Consider the following 25,833-nt stretch of genomic DNA (forward strand, 5'->3'; position numbering starts at 1 on the left):
GCAATGGTGGAAATCCCGTGGTTTCCTCTAGTAATGAGCAGAACAACGGAAGTGAACAGTAGGTTTGGGAAATGTATATGGGTATCACAGTGAGCATTGGAGAGGGGACAGAACTGTCACCAATGGCCCAAAGTTCAGACTACCATGGAAATGTTACAGCCAATGGAGCCAAAAGCCTGACTATTCTATTTTAAACCACAGCATGTGTCCCAGATTCACTAGATTAGTATAGATACCATGTTGCGAGATTGCTATCAGGTTGCAAAATTGTTAGGTGAATTTTTAAATACAGAAGATCATTCAAACTGATCTGCAGAAACATATACAAAGAATATGCTTGATGAATTAAGAGTCCTGAAATACTATTAACAACTATCTCCTACTTTGACACTTCTGAAAATGTAGTTTGTACTGGTCCTTCAAACACACAATAACTACCAAGGAATGTGCATTTTTGCTAATATAGCTATAAAAAGATTAAACCAAGATGCCACCAAAATCCACGTCTTTCTTTACCTCTTAGCACATCTCCATGCTGATTTGGAGACAGTTTTGATACCAGTAGTGAGAACAGGAGAGAATAACTTTGATTTATTTTGATTTGTACTGCAGAAGGAAGTCACAGCGCATTATAGACTTCTCATTTGTCTCACAAAATCCAGATTTGCTGAGTGCAAACTGGTAAGGTGGCTGAGGTATTCCACTGTAATCATAAAGCAGAGTTTAAAGAGTTGTGGGTCACCTTTAAAAGATAAAAATCTTTGAATTTATTCATATGGGTTTAAAAATTTATGAATGATGGAACTAGCCATCTGTAAGACACCAGCTCTAACCATATCACAAATGGGAGTGTCGGTAGGTTGCAATGCTTATTTAGTAGCTTAAAGCTGCACATGTGGATTTTCCAGGCAGCAGCAGGAGCGCCCTACTCTCCCACTGATCACGTCGTGCAGCCTGTGAGCTTCCTATTACATGTCACAGCAGAAGCAACCTCACAGATGTGAATCTTCCCCCCATCCAGATCACAGACAGCTCAACTCAGAGCCTTCAGTTTCAGTTTGGCTTCCAACTAGCAAGCAGATTGTATGTAACAAAATCTGCTGCTTTCAAAGTCACGTGCAACGTGCACGGACGGCATCAGCAGGCAGACCACAAGGTCCTTCTCTATGAAGCTATATATGGACCATCAAGGCAAATAAGGGTTAAGTTTCTGGTCTGGTATCACCCAGGAAGCCCAGAGCAGAAATAGAGCCAAGATGTCCTGAATCGCAGTCCTACACTGTAACCCCAAGCACATCCTTCCATAAAGGTACTTTATTTCAAGATACACATTTCCTTTCCAACTTGGCAGTTTGGCTTCTTTTTAAGACCTTTAATTATAGCCCAAATTATGTTCAATTTATTTTTCCATGGCTGGTTTTTTCCTGTCTAGGGCTCTACTGTTTTTTCCTCTCTCCAGAAACAGCAAATGCTTTAAAATCTCTTTTGTTGTTAGCAAGCAGGAAAGGGGGAAAATTTCTTGAGAATGTCTCTCTCTTTCTCCATTGAGGAAACAAAACAGATGTTGTGCTCTCCTCAGGGAGAAGGATCCTATCACACAGCAGGTGTGAGCAAAGGCTGCTTTGCATGCGGAGAGGAAAAGAGCAGCATTAAAGGACCTTGCTGGAAAAGCAGCACCAATGGCAAACATATTTGGTTTTTGAGCAAGAAAGAGAAGTTCATCCACCTAAAGAAAAGAAGGGGTACGGGGAAAGCAGCAGGGAAAATAACACGCTGCTTTGCATTGGCAGGAGGAGTAAGGGCTACTGCCAACTTTCCCAATATTAATCTAGCGTTTCCCTTAAAGCAACAGCTCCACAAACCAGGGAAGGGCATGAAAATGTCTCCTTTGTTTTTTCAAAAAGGTTTAATGCTTCAGCCTGAAACCAAGAATAGCCTAAAGACTCAAATTCCCAAAACATCTAGAGCAAAATGTGGGTTCCTCTTAAACCTCATTATTTCTGAAGGGGGTCAACACTGGATTTTTTAACACTTTAGGTTGACATTACTGGGTAACTTTCATGACCTGAAAGATTTCCTAAGCCCTTCATTGCAAACTCAAAAGATAATTGAAAAAAATCCCCAGCATAATAAGAAACAATTACTTAAACATAATTTCACCTTTTGAAACACTTCCTTTGTGTATGTGTGAATACGCAGTTAAGAAATAATCCTGTTTGCGTTAACAACAGTAAATCTTAGACAGCTCAGAGTCACTACAGAAGTATTTGCAGAAAACACAGCCCATTGCATATGGCAATAATTACGCCGAAACTGGCATAGTTAGTTCCAACCATTGATTTGATACTGGCCTCACTTATGATGAAACAGTCATGCTCAGGCTGTATCACACAGGGAAAGAAAGGTCAAAGCAGCTTCCTCCATCTCCACGAAGACTAGTCTACTAACGTGAAGAAAAGAAAAATGGTTTCCTTTTGAGTTTTATGGAGTTTTATTTTTTTGTTCTGTCACAGATCAAAGAGTATCTTTTCCTGCATGAACTAAGTCATGTTTGCAGAAATGTCAGCTCACTTTTAAGGACAGCCTTGCACTACAGGCTGCCAGTTTTATCTGCAGAGCCTGATTTTAAAAAGGAGACATCAAATGAGATGGTCCCAATGCTGCTTCCAAGATCAAATTTAAGAAGGGACAGGTGTTCATAGGCATGATTTATACTCAAATGCAGATCCAGATGCATCCCTAGAACCTCCAAACTTCTTCTGTCACCCTCCCCTGGCATCTTTTTTCTTTTATGTGGGAATAACGCTACAGCAAACAAAACCCTGTTCACTTGGGAATGAAAGAGCTATGGTATTCTGGTACAATTTTACTTGTTTAGTTCATCTGTTTAATGTTGATGGATGCATTTTTGACAAGTTATCAGTAAGGAAAACTGGCTGTTTACACAGGGGGCTAGGGGTGCTGGAGGACAGGCAAGACTGCTGTATACCCGCATTTATAAATAGGCAACAGGCAAATGGTGCTCAAAATCGCTGAGAACCATTACCAGACTGTATCATGAAACATCATAGCTGTATAAATGTGTGATATCACCACTGAGTGCAGCAGGACATCAGTGGAGTGCAGCACCAGAGGTGCAGGAGGATAAAACAAAGCCAAAGCTACAGCAGTAGGCCTCTTCAGAAACACCCAAATCCGTGTTCCCAGGAACTGTATGCCTTGGTGCTGACACCACAGGATGATAATCCATCAGATCATATACTGATGCACAATAGAGCACAGACTTTTGTTCTGTGGGTTAATTATGGCAGAGCTGCACAGGAACATGCCAAGCCAGGCACCATCACATCTGCACAAACTTTTTACCACAGGTAACAGTGTCAGAGTGTCCTGGTTTCGGCTGGGATAGAGTTAATTTTCTTCCTAGTAGCGGGCATAGTGCTGTGTTTTGGATTTAGTAGGAGAAGAATGCTGATAACACACTCATGTTTTTAGTTGTTGCTAAGTACTGCTTATGCTAGTCAAGGACTTTTCAGCTTCCCATGCTCTGCCCGGTACACAAGAACCTGGGAGGGGGCACAGCCAGAAGAGTTGATCCAAACTGCCCAAAGGGCTATTCCACACCGTATGACGTCATGCTCAGTATAGAAACTGGGGGGAGTTGGCGAGGGAGCAGCGATCGCTGCTCGGGAACTGTCTGGGTATCGGTCAGCAGGTGGTGAGCAATTGCATTGTGCATCACTTGCTTCATGTATTATTATTATTATTATAATTACTGTATTGTTATTATTATCATTACTATTTTACTTCATTTCAATTATTAAACTGTTCTTATCTCAACCCAGGAGTGTTTCTCACTCCTACTCCTCCAATTCTCTCCCCCATCCCATCGGGGTAGGGGAAGTGAGTGAGCAGCTGCATGGTGCTTAGTTGCTGGCTGGGGCTAAACCACGACACAGAGTACGGCAAACAAACCCCTCTTCCTCCAAGGACTGAAAAAATAAAAAGATAAATCTCTTTGGTTTGAGTTGGTTTTGAGTGAGAAGTGAGGCCAGCCAGAGTCTGGAAGTGGAAGCGTTGCCTGGAATAACTACCAGCAATATTCTAAGAATCCAATTCAGTTTTTCATAGGAACAGTATTCTAAAGCAATGGAAAGTTAAAAACCTGATTGTTTTCTTTTTCTGGCATCACATTCTAACTGCAAATAGCAATTGTGGCCCCAGTGCCACCTTTCTGACCCAGCAGCAAAGGGACAAGGTCTGTGAACAGTGCCAGTACTGCTGCTCTGCAGTGGCCAGGAGGGCAGTGGTTTGGTCTTCTCATGTCAGGGCAGGCCATGAAATCTCAGGAAAGCAGGTGACTTTGTCAGATCCCATAGATCTATGCTTGGTAAGAACAGAAAAAGGATCCAAAGTCCGCCACTGTCTTTACCTTTTTACTCTCTTTGCAGTGGAATGAAACCTGTTCTGCTGCATGCATGAACCTCTGGAAATGCTGAGGAACCAGGCTAGGTTTGTCTCCATTACCCAAATGCACTCTGTATTTTCTACTCTTGAGAAATAAACAGATTAATACGTTTGGTCCATCAAACAATAAATAATTTGTGTGCACAAACAGATTTGATTCACAACAGCCCAATGGTGCATGCTACCAATGCGGCAAGCTGCCTGCTGTAAATGCAATGCGTTCTCCAACTATAGGAAAGCAAAGGGATACAGCTGCTGAAGGGTGATGTGAAATTAAAGAGGGAATGAAACGTGTGATCTTATTTAATCACACCTGGTGCTTCAATTTTTCAATAACAGCACCCTGCTAGACTGTGTCAAATCAGTTCTACAAAGAAAAAAATTATGGATGGAAAATGAATTAACTCTTTCATCCCTGCTGTTAATACATTATACCAGTCAGAAACATCTTTAGCAGTGGCTGTTAAGGATTCTTTTTTCTCAGATGAAAGGTGCTCAGCATCTGGCTAAATGGAGCTCAGTGGATGATAGTGCTTCTGTGCCAGGGAGCGAACATCTGCCTTCCACACTGACAGAAGCACAAGTCTTGAGTGTGTGTATAACCTGTTATTATACACAAGAAGTCTTCCTGATCAGAATCAACTTGAAGGACTGAAGTGCCACACCGGGACCGGTCGTTTCTATTTGTTTCCTTTGGTGGGTGGCACATATGTGCAGAGAGACAGACAGAGGAAGCAGGGCAGCCGGGGACAGCAGAATGCAAAAGGGCAGAAAGCAGCTCTTCCCCTGCCTTGGACACACTGCTCAGCACAGATTTCCTGTAGGAAGAAAATTTATCACAGCAATTACTGGTTTCTGTTTTCTTTTGGGCTTTCCTTTTTTGAAGATTTTTGTTTGTTTGTTTGAAGTCTTTGCAGGTTGGGTTTATATTAAACGCCAAACATAATTTGATTCTGCAGGCATTGCATTGTGTGATTACTATGTCCCATTGGCTAGCAGACACTGTTTCTCAGTGTGCCCTATATACTAATAAATCACTTGTGGTAATAGACAGCAAGGTGCTCTATCTAATGTAAAAAATCGTAATTGTGGTCAGATGTTCCATTCTTCAGGGAAAAGGGAAAAATACAATCCTTCTACATGATTTCACTCAGCAGCAGAAAATAAAAAGCCAAGGTATAATTAGCTTAACGTAACCATCTTTACATTAAATTCATAGAGAAGAAAATCAAACATGAAAAATAACTAGCAGGGTCCCATTCTGGTCTCCCCATCGAATTAATGTCACCAGTACACCACTGGATAAAGTAAGATTTACAAGGCTACTGTCTGGATGAGCTGTGCGTTTGGAGAGTAGTTCATTTTTAGAGGGGAGAAATTTCTTTATGCAAGTGTTACCTATTTAAGAAATTGGTATTTATTAGGACAATATTGTCTCAAGAGATGCCTAGTTTTTACAGTATGGATTCAGACAATTTACTGAAAAACTAAGGCATTAAAGCAAATACCTCAGAACAGTTTTAAGAACATCTTAGTTTCTTCATCATTACTTGTCTAATTCATACTCAAGGAGATTATCACACCAAGGAGCATTTTTTTTTTTAACAAATAAAAAGGCATTGTAAAAGACCTCCATAAATAGAAGATGCTAACACTGCAACATAAGGGATTAATTTAAACCAGGGTTACTTCAAACGCTGAATATAAACACAGTTCAAATTAACAAAAAGGAACCCTTGGTTTAAATCAGTTTTATTCTTGTTTTGCATTTTTAATTTGTGTTTCCCTTTGGTGGACAGAACCATAGATAGAACTGAAGTGGACTTCAACACCATCATCTAGTCTACCCCTCCACTTGAGGCAAAGACAAATATCCTCACAGGTGACTCTTACCTATTCCTCACAGCTACAATCCTCCTCTACTCTCATTCCACCAAATACTCCACTCTAATATGCTTATGCTAAGTTTCTAATACCCTAACTACACCTCCTTAGGTGCCAACTGAAATAATTACTTTCCCTCTTACCTTTGGGTAAGTAGAGAGGGCATGGGTAAACACCACTATGATTTTATATTACAAATCCTTTAATATATGTGAAAGATTGTGTCTCTTTCCAACTTTGTCCTTGCATCCTGGACCTAACTCTTTCAATATTTCCTCACTGGTCTTTTCTAAAACTCTGCTCACTCCTACAGCTCTCTTCCTAGCTTTCCCCAGTTTGTCTATATTGTTTCATTGTATGAAGCCAGCTTTGGACACTATCCCAGCAGAGCGACAGAGAGCCAACAGAAAAATGTTGAGGATATCCTGTGGCTTACATGCAAGACTCCCACTTATACTAAAGTCTGGTCTCTTCCCCATTTTCTCCCCCAGCCGTATCACCGTGCTGACTCACATTCAGCTTGTGATATCCCAACGCCATATGCTCTCTCACAGTGCTGTTACTCAGATAAACCTCATCTGCATACGTACACTGGTTTTCCCTTCCTCACTGCAGGCCTTCTTACTTACATTTGATGAATTCCCATCTTACTCATTTTAACCATTTCTGCATTTTATCAAGATCACTTCGGACTCTAAACCTGCCCTCCACAATATCCAAAGCCTACTGGAGCTTACTAGTCCCTTGCACACTGCACTCTCCAGTCCAGTCCATCGTCCAAGACATTAATGAAAACCACCTGCAGCCCGAGGTGGAATCTAACAGCGCTGCACTTCAGGCTCTCTCCCCATCTACCAAGCAATCAATAACTGTTCCTTGAACACAGTACTTCAACCAGTCCTTCACCTGCCTCACAGTAATTTCACCTAGATGGTTTCTTCCCTGTGTACTTGTAAGAAGGCTACATGGCTTTCCACAACACTTCCAAAAGCCTTACTAAACACATACCTACTACTTCTATCTGGTACACCTCTCATTCCATTCAGAAAGGAAGAGAAGTTTGACTCATTTTTTTTTCTTAACAAATCCACACAGGCTGTTTTTCTATCAGCTTATTATCTGCTAGGCATTTACAAATTGATTAATAATTTTCTGGAGCATTTCACTATGTATCAAAGTTAAGCTGACAGGCTTCCTCATTTCAGTGTTTAAGTTTGCCCTTCCTCATCCTTCACAAGTTCTTAAAGATAAAAGCTAAAGTTCAGGGATGGTCTCTTCTGACTCCCAGGTACTCAGGGATCAATTTCAAGAGACTCTGATGACTTGACTGTGTCCAGCTTCCCTCCATGCATTTCACCTCTGTCCCCCACTCTAGTTTGTGTTCTTTTCCCTCTATTTAAGTTAACTGTTCCAAGCACCCTGTCACGATTAACCTGTTTGGGAAAACTGAGTCCAAGAAAGGCTGGTGTTCATCCTCCTCTTTGTGACCAGCTTTCCCCTCCTTGTCCACAAAGTAACAGAAGTCTAATTTCCTTCATCTTTCCTTTATTTCTATTGTCTCAAAAAACCTGAATTTTAATACCCCTTGTAGTTGCAGCTCATTAACGTAGGTGTTTGTGCTACTTCTTAAGTTTTTCCCTTAGCAATGCATTCTCCTGTTTCCATTAGTAGTAGTATTCATTATTTTCAAGGAATTGCAGAAGACCTGAAGTAATTGTGATATTTTGTGTCTTCCTCCTTCAATGGGACAGTCTACTGCCATGTCTGTAGTATATTGTCTTCCAAAAAACTGTCAGTTCCCTTGAACTTTCTTTTCCTTCCCTTCCCAGCCCTTACCTATCTATTCCAAAGTTCAAAGAAACCAGCTCTTTTAAAGACATTTGACATTATTCAGCTGCTTTTACTCATTCCTTCCTCTCCTTCACATCAGAAACTCTTTTGTGATCATTTTCACTCACATTGTCTTCTGTCTTCAAATTCTCAACCACTTCCTTCTGATGACTCAGAATAAAGCATAAAGTAAATTCCTTCAATAATTTCCTTTGCCCTCAGAAACAAAAGTAACCCTCTGTAGATTTTAACTCTTATTAGACAGCCTAGACAAGATTCACTTGACCAAGGGTAGACATCTATTCAGCTTGTCACTCCAGAGAAGAGATCAGGATCTCCCAGAGTGAGATTCAACTTACACCACAGTAGATGCCTAAAGCAAATCACATAAAGCATCTCTAATGGCTCCTATTTTTCCTAGAGCGACTCACAAAGGGAAGCTCTGGCAATTAGCTCACACACTGGCATCTATCAATCACAGAACTGTGCATGATGGAAGGCACCTCTGGTGGTCTCCAGTCCAACCTTCTGCTCAGAGCAGGATTAGTGTTAGAGCAGGTTGCCCTGGACCATGTCCTGTAGAGTTTGGAATATCTACAAGGATGGAGATCTACACTTTCTCTGGGCCCGTTCTACTGTTTGACCACCCTTTTTCCCCCCTTTATATTTAGTTAGAATTTTCTGTATTACAACTTGTGCCTGTTGCCTCTCGTTCTGATCCCATGCAAACCTGAGAATAATCTGGTTCTGTTTTTACTGCGCCCTCCCAACAGGCAGTTGCAGACAGCAGTAAGACCCCTGAACCTTGTCTTCAGGCTGAACAAACCCAGCCCTCATCCTCTTTTCCTATATGATGTGCTCCAGCCCCTGACCATCACTCCAGTCTGCCAATGTCTTTCTTGTACTGAGTGCAAAACTGCACAGACTGCTCAAGATGTCATCTCACCAGTGCCAAATGGAAGGGAACAATCAGTTCCCTTGACCTGCTGGCTGCACTGCTGCTTCTACAGCCTAGTATGTTGTTGTCCTCCTTCACAGCAAGGGCACACTGCTTGTTCATATCCAAACTGTTGTTTACCAAGATCCCAAGGTATTTTTCAGCGAAGTGCCCCCTGCCTTGTACTGGTGCAAGGGGTTATTCCACCCCAGATGCAGGACTCTGTGTTTGCTGAACTTCCTAAGGTCTCTGTCAGCCCAATTCTCCAGTCTGTCCAGATCCCTCTGAGTGATACCACTGCCCTCCAGCACATCAAGCACTCTCCCCAGTTTGGCAGCATCCCACAAACTTGCTGAAGGTGCACTGTCTCATCATTATGGTCACTAACAAAGGTGTTTGGACAGTTTTGGCCCCTGTATCAATCCATTAGGGATGCCACTAGATTCTCCATTGTCGTGGTTTAGCCCCAGCCAGCAACTAAGCACCACGCAGCCGCTCACTCACTTCCCCTACCCCGATGGGATGGGGGAGAGAATTGGAGGAGTAGGAGTGAGAAACACTCCTGGGTTGAGATAAGAACAGTTTAATAATTGAAATGAAGTAAAATAGTAATGATAATAATAACAACACAATAATGATGATAATAATAATAATATACAAAGCAAGTGATGCACAATGCAATTGCTCACCACCTGCCAGCCGATACCCAGACAGTTCCCGAGCAGCGATCGCTGCTCCCTCGCCAACTCCCCCCAGTTTCTATACTGAGCATGACGTCATACGGTATGGAATAGCCCTTTGGTCAGTTTGGATCAACTCTTCTGGCTATGCCCCCTCCCAGGTTCCTGTGTACCGGGCAGAGCATGGGAAGCTGAAAAGTCCTTGACTAGCATAAGCAGTACTTAGCAACAACTAAAAACATGAGTGTGTTACCAGCATTCTTCTCCTACTAAATCCAAAACACAGCACTATGCCCGCTACTAGGAAGAAAATTAACTATCCCAGCCGAAACCAGGACATCCATTGACTTCTTGTCTACTTATACAGTCCATAAGTCAGTAATTTGGCTACAAGGACACTGTGAAAGACCATGTCAAAGGCCTTTGTAAAGTCAAGGTATAAACCATGCATTGCTCCTCCCTTGTCCACACAGCCCATTATCTCAAGGCAATCCAACTGTTTTGCCCTTAGTAAATCCAGGTTGGCTCCTCCCAGCTACCTCCTTGTCCTTCATGTGCCTGGACATCTAAACCATAAAAGATTACTTGCTCTTCTATGTCCACCATACAACTGCCTTCTGTTAATATTTCTTGATACTACTTGTCCTAAGCTTGTGGGCAGTAGACTCCAGATGTAATACTGAACTTGACAGCGTGTGGACCTAAATCTAAATACAACATGTATCAATCATAGAATCATAGAACAGTTTGGGTTGGAAGGATATTAAAGATCATCTAGTTCCAACCCCTCTGCCATGGGCAGGGACACCTTCCACTAGACCAGATTGCTCAAAGCCCCATCCAACCTGGTCTTGAACAATTCCAGGGATGAGGCATCCACAACTTCTCTGGGCAACCTGTTCCAGTGCCTCACCATAGTGAAGAATTTCTTCCTTATATCTAATCTAAATCTACCCTCTTTCAGTTTAAAGCTGTTACCCCTTGTCCTACCACTACATGCTCTTGTAAAAAGTCACCAAGTCCCTCTCCAGCTTTCTTGTAAGCCCCCTTCAGGTACTGGAAGGCTGCTATAAGGTCTCCTCACAGCCTCCTCTTCTCCAGCCTGAACAACCCCAACTTTCTCAGCCTGTCTTCACAGGAGATGTGCTCCAGCCTTCTGATCATCTCTGTGGCCCTTCTCTGGACTCAGTCCAACAGGTCCATGTCCTTCTTACGTTGGGGGCTCCAGAGCTGAACACAGTACTCCAGGTGGGGTCTCACAAGAACAGAGCAGAGGGGGAGAATCACTTCCCTCAAGCTGCTTCCCATGCTTCTTTTGACGCAGCCCAGGGTACAGTTGGCTTTCTGGGCTGCAAGCACAAATTGCTGGCTCACGTTGAGCTTCTCATTAACCAACAGTCCCAAGTCCTTCACCTCAGGGCTGCTCTCAATCCATTCTCTGCCCAGCCTGTATTTGTGCTTGGGATTGCCCCGACCCATGTGCAGGACCTTGCACTTGGCACTGCTGAACTTAATGGGGTTCGCACAGGCCCACTTTGAGGTCTGTCAAGGTCCCTCTGGATGGCATCCCTTCCCTCCAGCATGTCGACCACACCACACAGCTTGGTGTTGTCAGCAAACTTGCTGACGGTGCACTCAATCTCACTGTCCATGTCACCAGCAAAGATGTTAAACAGTGCTGGTCCCAATACCAACCCCTAAGGAACACCACTCATCACTGGTCTCCACATGGACAGCCAATTCCTTATCCGCTGAGTGGTCCATACGTCAAATCCATGTCTCTCCAATTTAGAGACAAGGATGTCGTGTGGGACAGTGTCAAATGCTTTGCATAAGTCCAGATAGATGACGTCAGTTGCTCTTTCCTCCAGCAATGCTGTAACCCTGTTGTAGAAGGCCATCAAATTTGTCAGGTACGATTTGCCTTCAGTGAAGCTATGCTGGCTGTCACCAATCACCTCCTTATTTTCCACGTGCCTTAGCATATTTTCCAGGATGATCTGCTCCATGATCTTGCTGGGCACAGAGGTGAGACTGACTGGCCTGTAGTTCCCCAGGTCTTCCTTTTTTCCCTTTTTAAAAATAGGGGTTATGTTTCCCCTTTTCCAGTCAGTGGAAACTTCACTGGACTGTGAGGACTTCTCAAATATCATGGATAGTGTTTTAGCAACTTCATTCACCAGTTCCCTCAGGACTTACAGACGCATCTGTAAAGGGGGCCTACAGGAAAGATGGGGAGAATCTTTTTAATAAGGCCTGTTGTGAAAGGACAAGGAATAATGGATTTAAACTAAAGAAGCATAGATTTAGACTAGACATTAGAAAGAAGATTTTTACAATGAGGGTGGTCAAGCACTGGCAGAGGTTGCCCAGAGAAGTAGTGGAGGCCCCATCCCTGGCAACATTCAAGGTCAGGTTGGATGGGGCTCTGAGCAACCTGATCTGGTTAAAGCTGTCCCTGCTCACTGCAGGGGGGTTGGGCTGGATGACCTCTAAAGGTCCCTTCCAACCCAAAGCATTCTATGATTCTATGATTCTATGATCTCATCAGGTCGCATGGACCTGTGCACCTTCAGGTTCCTTAGAAGGTCTCGAACCTGTTCTTCTCCTACAGTGGGTGGTTCTTCATTCTCCCAGTCCCTGCCTTTGCCTTCTGCAACTTGGGCAGTGTGGCTTGAGCACTTGCCAGTGAAGGCTGAGGCAAAAAAGTCATTGAGCCTCAGCCTTCTCCATAACCTGGGTAACCAGGTCTCCTGTCTCCTTCCAGAAAAGGTCTACATTTTCCCTAGTCTTCCTTTTATCACTGATGTACCTACAGAATCTTCTCTTGTTGCTCTTGACATCCCTAGCCAGATTTAATTCTATCAGGGCTTTAGCTTTCCTAACCTGATTCCTGGCTGCTTGGACAATTTCTCTGTATACCTCCCAGGCTACCTGTCCTTGCTTCCACCCTCTCTAGGCTTTCTTTTTGTGTTTGAGTTTGTCCAGGAGCAACTTGTTCATCCATGCAGGCCTCCTGGCATTTTTCCCTGACTTCCTCTTTGTTGGGACGGATCACTCCTGAGCTTGGAGGAGGTGATCCTTGAATATTAACCAACTTTCTTGGCCCCCTCTTCCCTCCAGGGCTTTATCCCATGGTACTCTACCAAGAAGATCCCTAAGAGGCCAGAGTCTGCTCTCCTGAAGTCCAGGGTAGTGAGCTTGCTGTACACCCTCCTTGCTGCCCTAAGGATCTTGAACTCCACCATTTCATGGTCACTGCAGCCAAGGCTGCCCTTGAGCTTCATATTCCCCACCAGCCCCTCTTTGTTGGTGAGAACAAGGTCCAGCATAGCACCTCTCCTTGTTGGTTCTCTATCACTTGGAGAAGGAAGTTATCATCAACGTGTTCAAGGAACCTCCTGGATTGCTTATGTCCTGCTGTGTTGTCCCTCCAACAGATATTGGGGTGGTTGAAGTCTCCCATGAGGACCAGGGCTTGTGAATGTGAGGCTGCTCCCATCTGTCTACAGAGGGCCTCATCCACTCGGTCTTCCTGGTTGGGTGGCCTGTAGCAGACCTCCACTATAATGTCACCTGTCCCTGCCCTCCCTTTAATCCTGACCCATAAGCTCTTGGTCATCTTCTCATCCATCCCCAGGCAGAGCTCCATACAGTCCATAAATATGGCATTTCTTCTTTTCAGTTAGCACAACCTACACATATTTATTTCCATGATTATCATTCTTAGACACAACTCGATTGATTTTAGAACAGAATAGACTAGAATAGACTATTTCATTTGGAAGGGACCTACAACGATCATCTAGTCCAACTGCCTGACCAATTCAGGGCTGACCAAGTCAAAGCATGTTATTAAGGGCATTGTCCAAATGCCTCTTAAACACTGACAGGCTTGGGGCATTGACCACCTCTCCAGGAAGCCTGTTCCAGTGTTTGACTCCTCATAGGATATTCTTTCCAGCCCTTTCACCAGCTTTGTTGCTCTCCTCTGGATGCATTCAAGGACCTGAACATCCTTCTTAAATTGTGGGGCCCAGAACTGCACACAGTATTCGAGGTGAGGCTGCACCAACACTGAATACAGCGGGAGAACCACCTCTTTTGACTGGCTGGTTATGCTGTGTTTGATGCACCCCAGGATGTGGTTTGCCCTCTTGGCTGCCAGGGCACACTGCTGACTCCTGTTGAGCCTGCTGTTGACCAGCACCCCCAGATCCCTTTCTGCAGGGCAGCTCACCATCCACTCCTCTCCCAATTCATACTTGTGCCCAGCATTACTCTGTCCTAGGTGCAGAATCCAGCATTTCCACTTGTTAAATTTCATACCATTAACCCTAGCCCAATGCTCCAATCTACCTAGATCCCTCTGCAAGGCCTCTTTGTCCCTCAAGAAAGTCAACAGCACCTCCAAGTTTGGTATCATCAGCAAACTTGCTAATGGTGCATTCAACTCCTGCATCCAGATCATTGATAAATATATTAAACAGAACTGGCCCTAGAATAGAACCCTGAGGAACACCGCTGGTGACCAGTCACCAGCCAGATGTAGCCTCATTCACTGCAACCCTTTGAGCCCTGCTCTTCAGCCCGTTCTTCACCCAGCACACCATGAACCTGCTCATCCCACAGTTGGACAACTTGTCCAGAAGATGCTGTGAGGGATTTTCATTCCTTATATTCTCATTATGCTTGGGCATGAGTAATGATAGGGTTTTTTTGACTAGGGTTTTTTTCTTTGGGATTCATGTTAAATTCTGGTTGTAAAATAGATCTTAGTGTGTAAAAGTGAAATGCAATAAAAATGTTGAAGAACAGTATTTTCCAAATAAGCTACATAATCAAGGCAAAAATAAGCTTATCATTATCCTTTTTAAGTAATCAGTCTCATCAAGCAAGGAAGCATTACCTTCACTTGATGAACTGAATGTCTTAGTTCTGGTTACCAAACTTCTCAAGATGTCAGAACTGGTAGATCTTATTCTCTACTGCACAGATTTTGTTTCTAGATTAAAAGAGGGAAACAAGCTTTTCAGCTTTTTTTCTCCCAAGTGGTTTCTTACTTTTGAATGAACTAGTCACTGAATTGAAATAGCTGAACAAACATGAAAAAGATATTATCTCTGCACCTGCAGAAGTCAAAAAAGAGGTTAGCTCTTCAACAACAGGTGTTTAACCAGTGACTTTCACCAATTCTGTTGTCTGACTTCCTTTGCATTTCAGCAGCAAATACTCACTGCTATACATTGAAAAATATTAATTTACATAATTACAAGAACCTGCAAGATCTAACTTTACTATGCTGTCTGAAGTTCAAATAAATCCAATGTACTTTTCTTTTAAAAAGTAAATATGTAGCACAGTTTTAATTTAAAACCACATTAAATATTTCATACCCACTTTGCACTGCACAGTTTGCAACTGTTGGAAATGCTGCAGTATGTTCACACAATTTTTAGTTCTTTGATTTTTTTAAAGAGGAAGATGAAAAAAAAATCCATGACAGAGACCTTGCTGTGAAAAAAGACACAGAAGCACTTGCTGCCTCATCTCCCATAGAATCCAAGTGTGCTGGGGGGAAAGAAACAGGAATGGGGTAGATATGAATAAAATCAGCTTTTGATATTCAGGACTGTGTTGCAATAACTTTTGAGCAAATGTGTTACTGGCTTCAAAAAGCTTTTATTTCATGCTTTTGCAATTGTAACACAGGTTTTAAAATTTCAAGCTATTCAAGCTGTAACATGTACAAAATCTTGCTTCACTACTGCCAGTATGGTTCGACCTGCCCTCTTTGCATTGAGTTTGACATTTTTCCTATCTCAGACACAGCTGTGAACCAAAAAGCTGAAGATGCCAAACAATGCCTTTAAAGGTCACAAGATTGGTTTGCACTTCCAACAGTATATTTGTCTCTGTCTTCCCTTAATTTTAAATGAAAATACCTCCTCATTTATACACAGGCTAAGTTGGACAATAAAGAGAATAGTTCTAAATAGGAACTAGAGATGCTAAAACCCATGCAACTGGGTATGGATGAATTTTATTTTCTGTTTGGCACATCTGTCAAGCACCTAGATCTGATGTGCTGATAAAACAAGACAGCTTAAGGCAATGAACATGTCAGATCCATCTGTTCTTCAGGACATCGAGAAGAAAAGGAATTGTTCCCTGTGGTATTCTGTACACTTGAGACCATTTTGGAGAGGTTTCCCTCTGCTGCTGACAGCAATTCAGCTCTACCAGCCTAAGCCAGTGGGTTTCCAACCTTGTTTTCTGTGTTCCACCTGGGCACATTGTGAACCCTCGGCTTCCTCCCTTCTCTCCATGGTCTGAGAATTGGTGGCTGGGACAGGGATGAAACTATATTGGAAAGGCTTTGGCAAAGTCAGGAAACAAAGCACAGAAAGCAAGAGTGAAGCCCATACTGAGTCCACCTAACCCAGAATCCTGGCTCCAGCAGTGGCTCTCAGCAGCCACAGGCTCCCTGCTCTGCATCTCAAACCAGGTGGACACCCGTTGTGTCCTCCACTACTTTCTTAGCGCTACAGTATCCCTTCTCATACTATTCCTCTGCTACATCCAGAAACTCCCACCGTAAATATCCCTATCAGGACAGCCTTCATACCTGTCACAACACAAGTCAGTGGTCTAAGCAACCAAAGGGAACCCTGAACAGACAACAGCTGCTCCGGTATTTGCCACTCATTTGTCCAGCTCCCCTAAGTGCAGCTGCAGCGAACGCTGAACTACAATGCTAGCAACTACCAAAGAGCCAACCACTCTATGGCTCCACATATAGACCACACCAACTGGAGCAGAATAACCACAGAAACAGTTGACAGGGCTGAGGTGTTCATGACAGAAATCATCTTCCAGCTGTGTTTTAACAAAAAACACATTTGAGCCACCTGCAGCCACATTCAAGTAGTTTGGCAGCTGTTCAGGGGACGTGCTACTTTCTCACAGGAAGGTAGAATTAAAGGGTTTTTTACAGGATATATACAACCCACTGATATTGGGCTGGCTATAGATCTTTAACTCAAGTAACACCCACTCATTTCTTGCTTTTGACTGGCAGGAGAAAAGAGGGAAGGAGGACCTCAGCCTAAGCGAACACAGGAGACGCAGATAACAAGCACAAAGCTCAGCTGCTTTCTGGAGTGAGCAGCACTCAGTTTTGGCCACATGAAGGCAGGAAACAAGTATGCAAAACCTCTTTTGTACCATACACTAGTCACATATCTGTATTATCCAACCACCTGAAAAGCAAACATTCAAGAAGACAGAGCTCACTGGAAAAGATCATGCTTTGCTCAGCCTTGCCAGATTAGCCCCAATTTTGAGAGGTCTTTAACCTTGTTTCAACTTCCCCCTAAACGTTTAAAGCTAACATTGAGCTGCCGTCATTGAATCCAGGCTGTAACAATTCTACTGAGAATGACTTGCTCTAGCTCAAAACCACGCTGACTCTAACTCCGAAGCAAGACGGCCAAACATCCTGTCCTCTGACATGCAGGCCTCCACATGCAGGTCACACAAAAGAGTAGGGCATAAATGTTACGAGAGGGGATGGAAAGGGACCATGGAGCTGCGGGGTGCCCCTTCCAGAAGCTGCAGCCTCTGCCATGCAGTGCCAGATGGAGCTGGTCTGCAGATCATAGGTGTGCATGTGTGGATGCGGCACTCAGATTGGCAGGTGAATATGTATAAATCAGCTTTGCCCTTCAGCTTATCATGCAGCACATATGTAAAGAGACAGCAAGGTTGGGTCACAGAATGTATATGGGCTCTGTGAAGCCCTGCAGAAAAAGGGGATGGAGATGAGGGGCAAATCGTAGTCTCACAATGCATGAGGTAGGACAAAGCTGGGTGAGATCCATACTGTCTGATGCTTGCTAAGCACCAGAGGTGAAGGATTAAGCATATCACCCACTATAGTTCAAGAAAGTCATGCATATTATCAGTTACTTAAAAAGGCTGGCAAAAATTGTGAAGGAACAAAACAAGCGATCAGAGCTGAGGCTCTGATTACTGAAACCCAGAAATATCCTTTTGGAAAGCTGGCCTTATTTGCTGCAAATCAGTTTCAGTAGCCAATTTGAAGCTATCACACCAGCATGCCGTTATATGTAAGTTAATAAGCACTTACTATTGATGGTTTCTGCAGTGGCTGTTTAATTTTTAATCACATCCTTAATTTACTGTTTACATTTTTATCCAATTAGAGTATGTTCATGTGTGTGCATCTGTGTGACCAAGAGAACATGGAAAACTGTTTATTCAGAAGTACAGTGCCTTGCTTTCTAAATGAGGAGCTACATGTGTCTCCTGCTTGAAATTTTCTCACACAGCCCTCTTATTTTTCAGGAGAATGCCATCTCAGGCTGCTGTGTTATGTTGCACCATTCTGTTGTTAGAAATGGGCACCACTGACCTCTCTCTGCAATGCTGCACTTGGAGTTTGGAATGGAATGTCATTAAAATATTCAGTGCTAAGAAATGGGTAGTTTTACTGGCACTTTCCTGAACAGAAATCCCAGCATCGCTTTTCATGTGTAGATCAGACATTTAGGTAACACCCTGGGACACCCTCATTCTCCTCATCCTCATTTCAACCTTTCATTAGATTCCTATTGTCATAAAAACTAGATGGGATGGAAGATGGATCATTTATTTTTAAGCACTGACAATTTTTCGTGGCAATCAACAATAAAGTTCTCAATTACAGAGGGAGAGTAAATAAACCAAAGAAGTATAGAGCTTCAAAGAGGGCTGGGTGATGATGGAAGGATAGAGATCAGAACATCTCAGAGTCCAAGAGATGAGCTAATCACAAATAAAATAATACTACATTCCTATTACTACCTAACATGCTGGTTGGTGTAATGCCAGTGATTAAAACAAAAATCAAAAAAGGAAAGCCAGAAATGCACTCAGCAGAGGCATAATTGGCTGATATGGATCCTGGCAGAGCTCTCAGGAGGTGATGTGACGCCCAGCACAACTCCCTGTGCCTGCGCCCTCCACATTCACACTGCCTCCGGTCACAGGCTCAGCTGTGCAGCAAATTAGGACAGGCAGTAACAGGACTGCACGCTCCTCAGAGAGGGACTGCTCTCACTCCCAGCAGGCAGAGGCTGAAGGGAAAAGGCAGGACACTGTTTCCCCCACATAGCACCTACTTTGAGAAGAGATGATGGCAGGTACCTGAAGAGCTCCACAGCAAAGATTTAAATGGAGGTGTCTGATCAGGAATCGCAGCCTCCTCCTGCCGTGTTCATGGCTCGGCACCTGGATACTCACATCCCACTGCAGCTGTATGCCTTGCATCCTTGAGAGCTATGCTGAAAAGCCCAGACTGGCATCTACTTTATTTTGCTCTCAGGAAGGGAAAAAAAGATGCAATTCTATCCCTCTGCAAATATAACACCTCTAATTTCACTTCTTTTTCTCTATGGCCTAAGACAGGTAAAGATAGGAAATCAATATGTTTATAGAAAAAATAAACATCTAAAAGTTCCCATAAAAGGAAGAAACTAAAGGGCTATAGCTACAGTTGTCTTAACAGTAGCAGAACAGGTTGGATTAATGTGCTGGGGTAAAAGACTAACAAATAGAGAGGAGTAAACTGCATTTACAGTAAACGCTACAGGTTACAGCACCCTTTTTCAGAAGCCCATTGCACTGTGTAGCCAAGCACTGGGCAGTTATGTGCCCCTTCACACAGGAACTGTTCCTAAAAACACCCACTCTGGAGAATGTTTCTGCTGAGTACACGCAGCCCTGCACTCCAGGAACTGGACTCCTGTGTTTAAGAGAAAAGCCATCTGCATCAGCCAGGCAGATCAAAAAGGCAGCTTCAGTTCTTGTTTTCTTCTGTGCTCCCGGGAGCAGGAGCTTGCAGCAAGGAAAGAGGAGACTGTGCAATAGAAGGGAGACAGGAAGGTCTCCAGTAGGCTCTGAGTCCTAAAGATAGCAATGAAACTAGCACGAAGGGAAGGAGGAAACCACCCTCCCACATAAGAGGAAACCCCAAAATAAAACCTTTTGGCAGATGGTGAAAGGCTTTAGCATTCAATAAAATGAACGAGCTGCATGAGAATGCAAGAGAGCTTTAAGGGAGACACAGAAACCAAACAAAAGACATATGAAGAAGCTTGGCTTTTCAGTCACTCTTCTGTGTTATTATTTCCAGTCATTTTTTGATAGGTTTTACCAGATTTCCTATTTAATTGAAACTATGCAGTTCATGGTTTTCAAGAGACTCACACCCTCATTGCCTGTACTAATTAATTATATGAAAGGGAAGATGTTTTCAGTAAGTTTTCTGAATTATAAACCAAAGGTTTAATTCCCAATGAGCATTTCATCTGGGGCTCTCAGCCTGGTCCTGGCCGTCCTGTGTAAGACTGGACCCAGCTCCACAGAGGCAACAAAAGCCACAGTCAAATAACAATAACAATAATAATAATGGTTTAATATTTGTATCAGGCTCAACCACATCCAGATGAAAGGAAGAACTCAGACAACTAGGATCTGTCTAACTGCACTTATTAAAGCCCTCGTGTCTGAGAAAAATTGCCAAAGCACAGGTAAGTTATAACCCTATCCCAAGACAATATATAAAATGAGACCTTGTCTGCTTCAGACTAAAGGACCATTTAAATTACAAGTAAGAAAACAACCCCAAAACCTCTTAACCCAGAACTTGTAACTCATTAATTTTAGCCTTTTTGGTTGGTGCTTTAATTCTACTACTGGTGAGCAGCAGTTAGCTCAGTTAAAAAGGTTCATAGAAAGTAACAGAATATGAAAGACGATGTTATCAATCATAGCAAAAAAAAGGCATTTTAAGGGCATAGCATAACCAAATTTTTCTAACAGGTACAGATAAAGACAATAAAATTAATATACTAAGGCAGTGGAAGATTGGTGGCAAATTAAAAGTGGGTAATGTCACTTGTTATGTGCTTCATGCTGAGAAGCAAAAAATGGGAAAAGCTATTGCCTACTTTTCCTCTATTTAATTTTAGCTATCCCAAATCAGATAGCAAGTCGTCCAGCTGACAGAGGCAGGAACCTCCAGAGGGCAATGCATTGCACCTATCCTGGGCATCTGTTTGAGAAGGGTACAGATTATGTCTGAAGGTGGCTGTCGTTCTTCATGGATTATTTGAGGAATGCTGAGCAATGAGTTCAACCAGACACCTAACTTTTAGCTGGCTAATGTAAGATGCAACAAAGACACTTCAAACTGCTCAAGCTAAAAGACAGTGTACTCATTTTTATCTTTGATTATGCCATTTTAGTAAAAAACATGAATAAAAAGAGTAAGATAAAAGCAAGTTTTGTGGGTTTCATTTTCAACAGTGATTATGAAATTAGGATTGCAAATAACATAGGCAGTGCACATCATCAAAAGAGATTTTGATACCAAGTGAAAAATAGGCTTTATATAGCTAAAAAAAAAGTTCTAAAGAGAATAAAATACCAAACTTGTATTTTTGATACAATAAAATTGGCAAGGGATCATATTTTTCAATTTTAGAAAGACCTATGTTAGGTTAGAGAACAGAACACTTATGTTTCTGTATTTGTGGTTTTAATTAAGTTACTAAAAAGGTTTATGGATTTGATCCAAAGGTCAGCAAAGTCATTGGTACCCTTCATTGATTTGAATGGGCTTTATAGTCTCGTGCTGTAGAGGAAAAATGGGGTTGATCCTGTTCTCATTTTAACTAGTTTCACATTTCACTGAAATCAATGGAGCATTACTCCTTCATTTGCCCTCACAGAACCAAGAGCAAAGCTGAGGTCTCAGATTTTCAAAGGGAGATAATTGGGATAAAACCAATATGTAGCTGGTGGTAGACATAAATTTACATTCTCCTTAGTAGAGTAGCTACTCTTGCTATTTGCTCACTGTGCTAGAATGGATATAGAATGTGTGCATAAAGAGTATGGATCAAGTCTTAAGTTAGCTAAAGACTTCCCAAAGACTCTAGCCAAATTAATTAGCTTTAGGTGCTCCTAATTCCTAGAGACAACCTTGATAAAAGGATTCCTCTCTTCTGGTTCCAGCATCTGTTTACATTCCTCACCTAAATACCCTGGGTTCTGATCATCTGGATCAAGAGAAAACACTGAAGAAATCAGTAAAACATATATTCTTATACCAGAGTTATCATGTGATCAGCTAAGCCATGTAGAAGTACAGTAAAATTTCCACAGTGACATTCCCATTACTAGAGGGAACCAAAAAGATCTCAAGAATAGCAGTAACAGTATAATAAAGGAAAACATGAGTTGCTGGTAAAGCAATGGTCACACATTTTAGCACTTATCACAGCAGCTGATATTTAAGCAGGGAGAAAGAAAATTTATCCACAAACAATTCTAGCAAGCAAATATCAGTAAACAATAATAAAATTCACTCAGAAAGAGCTTATTAGGATTAGAAGAAAATAAAACACTATTTTCACGACAATAGCTCAAAAAACCTCTACACCTAAAGGAAACATTTCTAGAAAAAGACAGAAAAAGCTCATAGATGTCTCATTTTATGAAGATACATCCCAGCAAAAAGACATTCATTACCTTGATGGGCAGTAAGGACTGGCTGCTTTTCTATGACCCTCAAAAAACCATGCTCCAGGTTTAAGTAGATATCTACAAAAGTCAACAATATCAGTGGTTAGTGTCACAGTCAACAGCTGTAACAGAATGGATGGCAGCTGCACTGCTGGACACATTAAAGCGATTCTTGAGTCTAGAGAAAGATGCATTCAGAAACTACACAGGTGACAACTGGTTTGTCAGTGGAGCTTCAGAGGTAGGACTATCCCTCCCTTCCTCTTTCCTGTCGCTTTCATCTGAAATATAGTTTGTTTGCTTCAAAGTCTTTAAAGTTTGGACTGAAAATTACAGCGCCTGTGACACTGTGGGAGTGATAAGCGTAGGGAATTTTCAAAGGTCTATCTGCATCCTTAATTGCCTGACATTTAAAAGCCTGTCCATTGTCTAAGACGATGCTGATTGCTCCTTCCAGCATCCAAGATTCTTTAAATATGGCTGGACCATCTTGGCACTTTATGACAGAAAAATCACAAGGAATGGCTGAAAAGTGTTTCACTCTCTGCAACAAGCTAAAGAAATTCCTCACCAGACAACTGTAGTCTAATCAGCCCTTTAAATACTCAGGCTAAAGGAGAATCAACGAAAGAAAACTAGAGCAGGAGATATTAATCTCTTGGCCCAACTTTAACAACAACCTTCAGTTACTCAGGAGTTCTTAAAGGAATGAAAGACAAAACGAAATAGGGTCTTCTCTTTATTTCTCGAGAAGACTGGAGTGACCTTACATTTTAAAGAAAGAAGGAAATGTGATTACCATTCCCTTTCCATATCTACCTCCAACATACGCTGAAGAGAAAAGAAAACAAAAACCATACAGCTTACAGAACTTTGGAGAGTAAGTTTTAAAAACAGAAGCTTTGCATTACTGCTCAAAGTAATCAAAGTAACAAAGGCATAATCAGTTAGTAAGAATTCCCTCTTTTTGCTGTGCAAGACCTTTTTTTTCTTTCAGGTCTTTCTCTCAAAACCCAGCTCCTGAAAGTCCTACACAACAGTGCTCCTTTAACACAACAAACAAGAACTTAACTTCAGAGTCTGCTCGCTGATGTTATTGACAATAAGCCTCCCAACTGGTCTCATCAAAGAATGAAAGAACACAGCAAAATGGCTTGTTTCAAGGCTCAGGTGTTGGAATTGCTTCAACTCCATCTCATACGATTAAATGCCAGCTGATGGCAGCCAGGTGTCCCAGATGAACTGACTGGGAAGACCTGAATCCGATTTCTAGTGGAAAGGACTCAAAATTCTAGGACCATGTCAATGTATATGCCTTCAGACTGCTCTCAGGCTTGAAGGAGAACCCTGACATGCCTCTTTGTTCACATGCAAGTCTCCAACTTGCTTATCCCTATGGTTCCTGAGGATGAGTTCCGGCCCTCTTGTACAGTTGAATGAGTATGCCAGATCAGAGTCCTGACATTTTATAGCAGGCTGTCTAGATATAAAATGATGTGCGCTATTTTCTAATAGTCTGGCTATTTTCTAATCAGGTTGTCTTCAGGTGGAAGTCATTGTACAAGCCAAATGTATGTAAACCAACTACTTTTCCAACTATGTGGATAAGCTTAACTGAGAATAAGCTCTACGTTGTCGATGAAACCTTGGTGTGGTTGAGGAGCTTCAACTGTGTGGTATCGCCATGTACATACTGCCTAAAACTCAACCCGTCACTCTTAACTGAGAAAAACAGTCAAAGACTGACTCAGTGCCCTTAGGGGTGACACCTTTGGCAAAACACTAAGGTTCTTACGGAGCTACTCACTGCAGATTTTCTCAGGCATCCTTTCTTTGTACAGGTAACTTTTAATGTCAGGTGACATTAAAAAAAGTGGGAGATATTTTTACTGATAAAAAATTTCAAGGTAACACTATGCATAACAGTAAAATGTTAGGATCACACAATACAGCTGTAGCTGAACTGCAAACAGAAAAATAGATTTTATTTAAAAAACAACAATTCCCTGCCACATTTCCATTCACATTCATGTTGCAAGTCAAGGCTGCTATATTTATGCTGTCATCTATTGGAATTAGCACTTAAATAACTACAGGTGCTTTATGAGTACTTAGGCTGCATAGAGGAAAAACAGGTATTTTTTGAAAACTGTTCAAAATTTTGGTAGAATTCAGAACTCCTTAACGTCAAGGACCACAAGATCATTGTTAATACACTTCAATTTATTATTTTATAGGGAATCAATTTCAATTAAAATCCATTCAAACAGTGACTGGAAAAATTCTATAATATTGATCTTAAGAGGGAACCAGCATAGTTAAATTATTAATCATACTTGATCATGTCATAAAACTCTGGGTTAGTACCCATGCTTTATGATCATGTCAAATAAAGAGCTTAAAAACCCCGCCCTTTCCTTTGTGGAAGATGCCAGAGATCTGCATACTGCTTAGTAATAAAGAAACAGTTCATAACACTGCTGACTGCCTATGTATAACTAAGTAAATGAAGGTGCTCTATCATATGAAGCATAAAAGCCATTAAGAGTAAACTTTTATTTGAATAGAACCACATTCATTTTTAAAATTACATTACAGAAAGGCTTTTAAAGAATGTGAATGAAAAAAGAGAAGCTTTTAAATAAAACAGGTTCTTTTTACACAACTTAGAAAAGCAACTTTACAAAGGCATAAAAAGGAGAGGGTTTTTCTCCCACCTTCCTTGAATCTTTCCAGTAATTATAAATCTTTATGCACAGGCCATAAATGCTAGTAACAACAGGAAGAAAAATGCTTTTGAACTATTTGGCAACGCTCACCTTCAGGGATTCAAAACAGCAAAACTTTATTTTATATTTTCAAAAAGGCTTTGAATGACTTTCGTGTTTGTTAAAAGTGCCAATATGGTGAAACACTTTGCAAACAGAATGCATTCATGCAGGCGTCGGCAGCACCAGTTTCATAAAATCAGAAAGGTGGTGTTACCAAAACTCATCTGAATGAAGAGGGCAATTCATCTAGGTTTCAGACCAGCTTTTTTCAGCACAGGAGTTTACATCTAGACATAGCGAGTGGGAATTGATCTCCCCTAAGTTCAGTTGTCTATCATGTAGACAAATACATCTGGCAGTTATCCTCAGCTTCTGTAATAATCAATGGAGAGCAACAGGCACAATTCATCTGATGTATCTGAGGTGTGACTGGTGTATCTGAAATACAGAGGATGTGCAGCAACTACGGCGTGCACATGATTGTAGGATTGCTTAGAGTCTGTGTGGAAGGCAGAAGATACATACCCAACCAAAGGCATGCCAAGTTAGGCTTTGGTGCTTTCGGCACCACTGAGGCTGCCAGTGACTATATTCTAGTTTGCAAAAAAAATTGACGTGAAAAACTTGTTTCATGACAAAACAAGACCAACACTCAATGGATACTAAAAGA

General features: G+C 42.0%; 1 protein-coding gene across 1 annotated transcript in view; it reads right to left on the reverse strand.

Annotated features, from left to right (window-relative positions):
• Nucleotides 1–25,833, reverse strand: part of SAMD12 (sterile alpha motif domain containing 12) — a 192,590-nt gene that overhangs the window by 70,755 nt on the left and 96,002 nt on the right. Inside the window, 1 exon segment of the mRNA XM_075705077.1 lies at nt 22,399–22,470. Within this exon segment, the coding sequence (XP_075561192.1) occupies nt 22,399–22,470 (72 nt within the window).

The sequence above is a fragment of the Pelecanus crispus genome, chromosome 2 (assembly GCF_030463565.1).
Source record: "Pelecanus crispus isolate bPelCri1 chromosome 2, bPelCri1.pri, whole genome shotgun sequence".
In the NCBI taxonomy this organism is placed as follows: domain Eukaryota; kingdom Metazoa; phylum Chordata; class Aves; order Pelecaniformes; family Pelecanidae; genus Pelecanus; species Pelecanus crispus.